At 37.1% G+C, this 10,798-nt stretch overlaps 1 protein-coding gene and 1 long non-coding RNA gene across 6 annotated transcripts in view; both read left to right on the forward strand.

Annotated features, from left to right (window-relative positions):
* Positions 1-9,341, forward strand: part of CASP4 (caspase 4) — a 49,188-nt gene extending 39,847 nt beyond the window's left edge. For 2 of the 5 annotated variants that reach the window (XM_036028629.1, XM_036028630.1), the window contains exons 3-9: positions 653-753; positions 1,540-1,713; positions 3,134-3,368; positions 4,436-4,579; positions 5,726-5,835; positions 7,355-7,458; positions 9,024-9,333. In XM_036028629.1, the coding sequence (XP_035884522.1) occupies positions 653-753; positions 1,540-1,713; positions 3,134-3,368; positions 4,436-4,579; positions 5,726-5,835; positions 7,355-7,453 (863 nt within the window). In that variant the 3' untranslated portion in view covers positions 7,454-7,458; positions 9,024-9,333. Of the gene's footprint in view, positions 1-643; positions 754-1,539; positions 1,714-3,133; positions 3,369-4,435; positions 4,580-5,725; positions 5,836-7,354; positions 7,459-8,471; positions 8,827-9,023 lie in introns of those variants that run through there. The other 3 variants (XM_036028626.1, XM_036028628.1, XM_036028631.1) reach the window with 3 other exon arrangements.
* Positions 4,587-5,677, forward strand: LOC118501219. Its single transcript, XR_004903835.1, has 2 exons — positions 4,587-5,267; positions 5,300-5,677. It is a non-coding gene; the product is annotated as an uncharacterized LOC118501219 (long non-coding RNA).
* Positions 9,342-10,798: the final 1,457 nt, after the last annotated feature.

The following is a 10,798-nucleotide window of genomic DNA, read 5'->3' on the forward strand; positions in this document are numbered from 1 at the left end:
AAGTATAAGACAAGTCACCTGTTTTTTGAGCCGGCCATTTTGTGGTATAGCCTATGGCTCTTCCTCAATTAGAGCAAGGAAATAGACCAATTTTTGTGTTTTGAAATCTTGTCTTCAACAGAAACTATGGAATCAGATTCAGAGAATTTCAAATTTGTGGTCAACACCATTAGTTTATGGCAGCAAAAATATGGAAAATCAATTGTGAGATATTACATTATATTTGTAACGGATAGCATTCTGATAAATATTTAATCAATGTATACTTTTGCTCATTGACAAGAAAAAGTTCACTTAGGTTCATGAGGTTTAGAGTAAAATGTTGCTAAACTCAAACTGTTTTAATGACCATAAAAAAGACTAAATTTGACCCAAATCATCAAGGTGTTTTCTTCATAATAACCAGAATTCATCATTATATTTTTGGGTGAATCTGCTAACAAGGATTTCTCTCTTCTTTCCCACTCAAAGTATATCTCTTCATACTAGTGGTTAGTCAGATACAATTATAATTATTACATAAATATATTTTGAAAAACTTCTCAGGATTTACCTTCTTTGTCAGTATCCTTAAGTGATACTGGGTTCACAGATGCAGATGTTAAAATTTCTGTCATATGATGTCATGTGGTATATCCTTTGGTTCCTACAGACATGGCTGGACCAGCTGAGCCAGCAGAAGAATCTACAGATACCCTCAAGCTTTGTCCTCGTGAAGAATTCCTGAAACTATGTAAAGAAAGGGCTGGAGAGGTACTGTGTTCTGTAGATAAACTAGAGAAAGAGAGAGAAACAATTGCTTTCAAATCGTGAATACTTGATCTCTTAGAGCACTAATGGCAGAGAGGTGAGATGCAGACAGCGCTAATCTCTTTCTTAGATGCTTTGAGCAAGGAGGAAATAGTGTAGCCTCACACAAATTCCAATTTTCTTTCGATCCCATGATAAAATATGGATCTCTCAGTATGCCTTTTTGTTCTTATACTTATTTGGGATTTACTATAGTTAAGTTACAGTCATAAAATAACAATATTTATGAGTATAAGATAGCAGGACTGAGCAGTTATTATTTGCATAATACTTGAAAAACCTGGACATGAACCATGTTTCAAAAATATAATCAAAGCCTGAACCAATAGCACATGTTTCCTGGCTTTCATGAAATTTGATCTGAACCTTGAATAGTAAGAATGATTTGTCTAGGTGAAGAGGATAAAAGGGAAAGTTAGGGTAGAAATTGTTCTAGTCTCCTCAAGATTCCTGAGTAACTATCCCAAATATGTTCTGGGTCCAGTTCTGGGCTCTTGAAAAAATGAATCACTTTCATTTTTTCAGTGTATGTCTTTTATTTTTAAATAATGTAAAGGTTCTAAATCACTCTCGTCAATTCAATTCATTACATAGAAAATGGCAGGTCTCTGGCACAGGAGAGGCTAGAGAACAGCTATACAAGCCTGTGACAAAACAACAGTGATTAGTGAATGAGAGTTTAAAAGAGATTTAGGCAAATCAAAGTCACTGCATACCCACTTCCTGCAGATCTATTCAATAAAGGAGAGAAAGGACCGCACTCGTCTGGCTCTCATCATATGCAACAGAGAGTTTCATCATCTTCCTCGGAGGGGAGGGGCTGAGCTTGACATCACAGGGATGAAGAGGCTGCTTGAGGGCCTTGGCTACAGTGTGGAAGTGCAAGAGAACCTCATAGCCAAGGTAAGGGCTACTCACCCATCCCAAACATGTATATATTACATATTCAACACGCATCCTCCCACAATCAAATTAACTTTATAATCTCAGCCAAACACCTTAACAACCTTCAGACACTTATTTTGTGTGCATATGTGTGTGTGTGTATATATAAAATGAAAGTATTAGATAGGTGAAAGCTCTGTCTCTTGAGCACCAAATCTTCTCAATTCTATAAAAAGAGACAAAAAGTGATTGGCATATGTGTACCCACACAATTCTCAGTTCCTAAGAGAGATGATGGGGATTCAAACCAAATATTCCCAGACAATTCTTAAATAATGAATGTTTAGCAAGCATGTACTCACCATACAAATTCTGAGTCCTGACTTTGTCCCAGGGCCTATTCCTGGTGCTGGGGGTAGGTCTGTGAATGAGGCAAGGAGCTCGGATTGCTTCATATTTACTGGTGTGGACAATCCAACTACAAGCAAAACAGAAAATTTCAGAGATTTGGTATGTCTACATGATTCTCTGTAAGAATGAAAAGACAGATGAAAGTTGGTGGGGGAAAAAAGAGCAAACTGGTGATTATATACTACTTGTTTCAATGCAATGGTCAAGATAAGTCTTAGTAGGAGAATATACTGAAGCTGACAGATGACTATCAGTAACAAGACAGGTCTGAAAATATGTGAATAAAATACATTCCAGGAGGATAACTGTATATGATATACCCATGCTATATATAAAATAGGAACATGAAAAACACAGGAAGACCAGAATGATAAGAGCTTACAATGGAAACAAGAAAGGCTGGAGTAAGTATCCATTAGTCAGAAGTTTGATTTTGTTCTCAGTACAGACAGAAGGGTGTTTGAAGGAAAGTGGTATGATAAATTTGTGACCCAAGACTCTAATTAATTAATGAGATAAATGAGAGTAATAGAAAAAAGTATGTAAGTGAAAATAAGGCAATGTAAAATATATCAGGAGGACAGCTCAAATAATGTTACCAGGAACAAACAGTTGAACCCCCTGCTACACTGTAGAAAGAAAAGGTAAGCAGCTACCATTGAGTAACCACTATGTGAAGGCACAGTGATAGGAACATAAAGAGGTTTCTCTTCTTTTTCAGAAATACTTTATTTATGTATTTGTTCGTTTGTTTATTTTTGAGCAAGGGATGGAGAAAGAGGGAGAGAAACATCAATGCGGGGTTGCCACTCACATGTCCCCAACTAGGGACCTGGCCTGCAACCCAGGCATGTGCCCTGACTAGGAATTGAACCAGTGACCCTTTGCTTCACAGGCTGGCACTCAAACCACTGAACCACAGCAGCCAGGGCAATATAGATGTTTCTTGGACTGCTCCTGATAAGTGGAAGGTGAGGTTAATGTTAATGCTTGTCCTCTTAAAGTAAGACATAGTGGTCTTTTTCAGGAGATGGAGTCAGTGCTGGAGGCATTTGCTGCCCGCCCAGAGCACAAGTCCTCAGACAGCACATTCTTGGTGTTTATGTCTCATGGCATCCTGGCAGGAATTTGTGGGACTCTGCACAGAGATGAAGAACCAGATGTGCTGCCTTATGACACCATCTTTCGGATGTTCAACAACTGCCACTGCCTCAGCCTAAAGGACAAACCAAAGGTCATCATTGTCCAGGCCTGCAGAGGTGGTGAGTTCTGATAGGGAAAGTCCAAAGTTCTGAATTGTTTGCTGAGGACTGTGATGTATCTTTTCATTTTAGGGGAAACAATCTTAGTCCCCGCTCAGGGCCAACAAAGTGAACTGAATTCTTGGGAAACTCCATTTAAGTGGTTGCAATCATGAGAAGTTATCTTTTCAGCTGAGAAAGAATCTATTTAGTTTAATCCAAAGAAAGTGATGAAGGAGATCTTGGGAATTCCTAAATCAAAGTTGAACAAAAATATTTAACCGTTGGAATAAAATCATTTTAATAACAGCTTTACTTGTAAATAGTTTATAGACATTCTGACATTCTCTGGCTTGAGAAGAATTTCATTTGAAAGTGGAGCTATTCTGTAATAGCAGCACCCCTTTTTGCCTAATGCTATATTGAAAGGGAACTGAGTGGGGAAATGAGGGTACTTGGCATTGCTCTCAACATTTTATTTCTTTATTTCTGACTTCCAGTTGGCTCTTGGATTTTGGAGCCATGTTTAGGAAAGAAAAACAGAAATAATTTAGCTAAAAAGAGTACCTATGCTCTGAAATTATGCACATAAGGCTTTAACTCCTTTGCTCTTCTTAGAAAATGGGTTCTGTCAGGTTTATGTTACTGTCACTCTTTACACACAAGATGCTCTCACTGCTACCTGGCACATTGTTCAAAGACATTAGACAGAGGCCTAGTTATGTGTGTGGGTGGGGGGGAAGAGTTTAGTGTGTGTATGTGTCTGCTGTACAATTATAAAAGTGGTGAGAATTAACATTTCTTTATTGTTACTCACTTTTTAAAATTTGTTCATTTGAGAGAGAGAGAGAGAGAGAGAGAGAGAGAGACTGAATTTCTTTTGCACTTATTTATGCATTCATTAGTTGATTCTTCTTGTATGTGCTCTGACTGGGATGGAACCCGCAACCTTGTCCCATTGGGATGACACTAAGCAACTGAGGTGCCTGGCCAGGGAAAAAATCAACGTTCAAAGAGAATGAGGTGGGCAATTGTGACAGCCAAACTGAGGGAGGTACACAGTGTTTACAGAGTTGTTGTCTCTCCAGCAAATCGTGGGGTATTGTGGGTCAGTGACTCTCCAGCAGCCTTGGCAGACAGCTCTTCACAGCCACATGAGGACCTGGAGGAGGATGCTGTTCACAGAGCACATGTGGAGAAGGACTTCATTGCTTTCTGCTCCTCAACCCCACGTATGTGTCTTTCAGTTGCACACAAGGATCTGTGGGCCTGAGGCCACCCCTGAATGACTCTAGAATATTGATAGGCTCTATGCAGCAATGATCTAAGGCACATTTTGAATGTTGCCAAAATAACTTACATTTATCACATTATTTTATGGAAACAAAGATTCTATATATCTTCTTCTTTTTTGAATTATACTTGTATTTTAAGTGTTGTACTTTATAAGCTGTGGATACCAATCATTCAAACAACGTAATACAAGTAATCCAGTTGACCATATGCCATTTAAAACAAACGAAAAATTCCATTTTCTACTCTTGCTCTTTCTCCATATTTCCCATTTGATGCTAGTTGGAGTGTGTCATTACCTGCCTCAGAGGGGCGTGAATGTCCTTTAAAAGAGGTAGAAAATGATACTTGGGGGCTAATGAGGCCTAATAGTAGGGGATCAGGGTTTAGTTCTTGACCTCTAAGTAGTCATCTTAAGAAGCCTTACATTGGAATGTTTCTCATTTGAAAATTTCTGTTTTGAGTGTTTTTAAAACCACTGCATGGAGGTTTAACTGACATACAAAAATAAACATATATACTTAATGTATGTAACATAACAAGTTGGATATAAGTACACATCCATGAAACCATCACCACAATCCATGTCCTAAAGTTTACTTCCTCTTAAAAGTTTCCTTTGGATTTGTTCATTTACCTTGATTGTTATACTCTGACAGACAGTGTGATTTTTACTCTGTAATCACCCTTGGAGCCTGGTGCCCATTTTCTATTGTTTACTGCATGAGCATGGAAAAATTCCTTAACCCTTCTGAATGTCTATTCTTTCAACTGAAAAAGCAGTAATTCCAGTTATCTCAAACCTTTCAAATCAAATGAATTAACATGAGGCCCAAAGTAAGTGTCAGTTTCAAGAATACAATGCAGTCACCATGCAATTCTGATCAGCTATCCCTTTAGTTAATCTCTGCCAGTATTTTCCACTTTGTTGTAAATGAATTAATGTAGATATATAAGTGTTTATCTTAAACATGTCAAGTTAATTCCCAAGCTATGCTTAAAGGACATACCCATAAAACAAAAAAAAGGAATATAAAAAGTAGTCGAGGCCACAGCCAAAGACTTACCACCTCTTTTCTTTATAGATAATGTATCCTGGAGAGACATCAAAAAGGGTTCATTCTTCATTTCACAACTAATCACATGCTTTCAGAAATATTCTTGGCACTGTCACCTTGAGGAAGTGTTTCGGAAGGTAACGTTCTTTTCCCTCCTCTAGTCACTTTTGTTTTTTTCAGGAAGTATTATTCTTATTCTTAATTCAACTTACAATGACTGATTTTGTCAGGGAAGCGAAAGCATAAGTGTGTCCTTATTTCTGTTACCTGGGATTTAAAATCCGATTTTAGTAAAAGAAGATGTTAATACAGCATAGAAGCAAATGAAAAGAGAACAAAATAATATAAAATAGAAGCTCATATGTTATGGAGTATACTTTCTTAAAATGCAAAGAATAGAAAGTATTTTCAATTAATTTTTGTTGCTTAATTTATTAAATAAGTATGTGTTCGGTTTCTATGTGTAATTGCCGTGATCTTGCTGACACAGGGGTAGATGAGACATTGAGTCATAAGGCTACTGATGGCCTACATTATTGTGAGAGATGTGTACTAATAAGTAGGCCAACAAATACTGTGTCAATATAGATTATGATAGAATCCATAACACAAAAATTGTAGGGCACTGAAAGAAAATAAAGAAGACATGCTTTGAATGGAATAGTCCAGAAAGGAAGACTATATATCTTTCCCAGATCAGAATATGCCTTATGCCCCCTGCCTCCTAGTTTGTTTTCCTCCCCAGTTCTGACCCCCACTCACTTGGTAAACATGTACTTTGTTTTTCACCTGTAATTACTCACTTGAATGCAAACCTGATGAAGGTAGACATTTGCTCAAGACCTCACCATATTGGCACAGGAAATGATATTTTTTCAACACAAGGCATGAGTAAATGAACAGATGCTCCCCCTGCCTTCTTCTTTAGCAAGAAATGTACAGACAGTAAGAATGTGAGAAAGTATGGCTGTTTTTATCCTAAACTCAAAACTGTAGAGAGCAGTGCAGTCCTGTGGTAAAGAGGAATGCACCTTTATTAGAATTGGAGAAGATCATACTGTAATGTCAGTTAGGGTCTCTGTGAATGGGAACTCGAGAAGTTGAGTCCTCCTAAATGAATAGGAATTAGACATTGTCATCTCAAGGACATTGCTAAGAGAATATTAGAAATACAACCTCATAGATCAGTCCATGGCAAAAAAAAGAAAATAAAAAAAAAGAAAAGCAAAAACAAAGCTTCAGAATTCGGTATGGTGGTGGTGATGTGAAAGTTGTTGTGTTCAGGTTTTAAGGTAAAAAGTTGGGGTTTTGTGCCTCATTGAATTGACGATCTAGTCTTGGGGGCTGAAGGTAGAGGATATTTGAGATCCAGTTCAAATACATAGAACAGAGATGGAAAAGAAATAGAGAAGAAATGTGGATAGAAAAACCTTGGATTAGACATTAGGCATTTGTTCTGTGACAGAGTGTTTTCTAACATGGGGACTTACTTCTAAATGTAGGGCAGCAGTGCCTGGACATTAGAATGGCTGTGGCCTTGCTCCCATCAACCCTAGTAGCACCTTTCATTCTCAGAATTTGTTGGCTCATGGTGCAAAATGTTCTCTGAGAGTGGCTAAGAGTTATGTTTCATCTATTGCCTCTTTTTCTTTTTAGGTACAACGGTCATTTGAACAACCAGATGTTAAAGCCCAGATGCCCACCATTGAACGCTTATCCATGACAAGATATTTCTACCTGTTTCCTGGCAATTGAAAATAGTAAATATCAGAGTTGTTGGCAGTCCTGGTAACTGAAAATAGTAACTGTTAGAGTTGTTGGCAGGTGAATTAAGTGAGAGAGTAATATTGATAGTGATGTCCAATGCCAAAAGATAGACAATTGCTTGTGTTCTCAAATTGGTGTTACTTGTTTGTATAGTTAGGGAATTAGAATTTTTTATTGTTTTACATAAACCCGTCTGCTTCCTCCGCCATCTCCACAATCAATTAATCAACCTGTCAGTCCATCAAGGAGATAAGCCTGATGAAGGCAGAAAGCAATAAACAATGAAGGACACAGGGTAGCAATTACTAAGACAAAACTGTAATCATGCTTCCACTATTACTTATACTTCCTTCTCTCCACCATCTCTCTTTTTCTCTCCTTCACACACACACACACACAAGAACTCACAGACACTGCATTACCAAACTTGCCTCAGATCTTGAAAACTACTAAAAACAAAGGAGGCAACTTTTAGCACAGTTATCACATCAATGACTTTGAGCTCCCATTACCGACAAACATACCTGGGGCTGTATTGCTTGTGCTGATGCAGACACTGGTTCTCTGACTTCTCTTACTGTGTACATCATAGAACACTCAGAGTTGCTCTCGGATTCTTAGTACTGCTCAGAAACCCCTGTAAACACCCATGTTAACATTTATATCTTTTTTTTAAGTCAAAATATTTTAGAATGGCCCCTCAAGTTTAAACCCAACAATTAATTTACTCACAACAGCTTTATATACCACTGTTTAATAAGTATATCTTGAATATCCCTCTCAGCAACATAATTAAAATTATTTTTATAGTAAGTTTATCTCAATCCTTTAAATTTCTCCTTTTCTTTACCCCTTGTTTCTGACTCCCTTGTCACATAAAGGCATAATTACCTTATCAGAATAGATTGTATTGCCTAATTAGTACAATAGAGCCACATTTTGGGGTTGAGCTATTTGTTTGACTAAAACTTATGAAGCACTTACTATGTTCCAAATTCTGTTCTAGAATTTTAGGATATATCAGTGAACCAAATCAATGGAGTCCTTGCTTTCAGGAAGCCCACACTGTAGTGAGTGGAGACAGACTCTAAACACACAAACTGATATATGTAAGAGAGTGATCAGAGCTAAGAAGAAAAATAAAGGAGGTTAAAGACATGAAAGAGATGGGTGTTGTTTGTACTATAATAGATTACACAGGACAGTCTTCTTTGAAGTAAGAAAATAATGAAATGAGAATAGAGCATAGATTGAGTTGGGTAGTGAATCCTGTGATTCTATACAGAAAATGTGTTCCAATTCAGGGACTATCAAGTACAAAATCCTGAGGCAGAAATGTAGTCACATGTTTTTTCTTTTATGTTTTAAAAAGATTTTATTATTTATGCTATTACAGTTGTCCCATTTTTCCTCCCTGCCAAAATGTAATGGGCTGGAGGAGAATGAGAGTGGGGAACATGACAGAGACAAATTGAGAAACATGGTGAAAATCCTGATCACGTGGGCCTTGGTGATCACATGGTAAATGTTCTAAAATTTTTATCCTGAATGAAATTGGAAACCATTTTAACCAGAGAAATAAGATCATCTAATTAGATTTTCCAAAACCCAGCCTGAGTACTTTCTATGAATACACAATTGTCACCTTTTGAAGCCAAGGGAAATGGGGAAAGCACATGGAAGAGGATGAAAAAAGAAAAAGAATCATAAGGGATGGATTGAGGCTCCTTGTAATTACTGTTCTGATCTTCTGTTCTTTTTTTCTTCTTCAGGAAATTAGTCACCCAGCCCTTCTTTATCAATTTCCAGAAGCACCTTTACCAATACCGCACACATATTTAACCTTTATATTTAAATAAAAATGAAAACAAATAAACTGCATCTTTGGGTCCTTTTTCTTTTTTAAAATTATTTTTCAGTTATCCTGGTTATTCATAGTTTATTATTATTATATTATATAGTTTTAGTGTACAGTGTAATGGTTAGATATTTGTATAACTTGTGAATTGATTCCCCCCAGTAAGCCTTGCTCCTATGTGACGTCATACATGCTCTATCCATATTACTGACTATATTCCCTATGCTGTACATTACATCCCATGACTGTTTCATTACTACCACTTTATACTTCTTAATCTCTTCATAAGTTTTACTCAGTCATCTAATTGTTCCTTTTTATCTGGAAACAATCAGTTTGTTCCTTATATCCATGAGTATGTTTCTGTTTTGTTTGTTTATTTTGTTCTTTATTTCCTTCTTTATTGAGTTTATTAGGAAGACTGTGGTTAACAAAATTTTAGAGGTTTCAGGTGCACAATTCCACAACACATCATCTATACATTGTATTCTGTGCTCACCACCCCAAGTCAAGTCTCCATCCATCCCCAATTATTCCCTCATATACTCTTCCACCTCAGCTACCCTCTTTCCCCCCATTGCACCCACACTATTGTCTATGTCCATGAGTTTGTTCTTTTTGTTTCTTGCTTTCCTCAATCTCTCCAATTCCCCTCACCAAATTTCAATTAAAATGCTGGGTGACTGGAAATGAAGTGGAGGAAGCTAACTGGATTTTCTAGCTTATGACTCATAGAATATCTGCATTTCACTGAGTGAAAAGACTGGCCAGGACTTGCCCTCAGCAACAGGGTGAAAGGAGATGGTGCCCACAAGGAAGACCAGAACTGCAAAATGCTCAGCTCCTCATCAGTGTACTCATCAACCCTAAGGTCTACAGTGGTACAGAGCAGTTTTCTAGCTCATTCCTTAACCAACATCAAAGGTTCAGCTAATATTTTCCTCAGTAAACTCAATTTTAGCAAATTATTCCCATGTACTTTTCTTTCTCTCTTTTCTTTCTTTCTTTCTTTCTTTCTTTCTTTCTTTCTTTCTTTCTTTCTTTCTTTCTTTCTTTCTTTTACAAAATAAATACACTCTCTTGTTGATTATGTTCTTTCCAGATATGTGCCTATTCCCAAACTTCAGGAAAAGTTTACTCTTTCACAAGCCTTGAGCAATAGTCTAAAATAATTTGGCTTTTGGTTCAAGATGGTATAACCTTATTGTATTTATATGGAAATAGAAATATCATCAGATAAAGGACAGAAAGAGAATGGGGAGTGTCAGCAATGGAAGAGAGAATGTTAAAATTTATGGGAGGGTGGATGCTGGTAGAGGAATTTTGGCAACATGGCTATCAGAGCTTCTCAGTAAGGAGATGTACCGCTTCTGTTACATACACACAGAATGCTGGATAATTATTTTAGTATATAGCTCAAATGAATTAAAATAAGAGAATGCTCTGGGTGTCAAATTATAGCCATAATCATCAAT

The sequence above is a fragment of the Phyllostomus discolor genome, chromosome 6 (assembly GCF_004126475.2).
Source record: "Phyllostomus discolor isolate MPI-MPIP mPhyDis1 chromosome 6, mPhyDis1.pri.v3, whole genome shotgun sequence".
Classification (NCBI taxonomy): Eukaryota; Metazoa; Chordata; class Mammalia; order Chiroptera; family Phyllostomidae; genus Phyllostomus; species Phyllostomus discolor.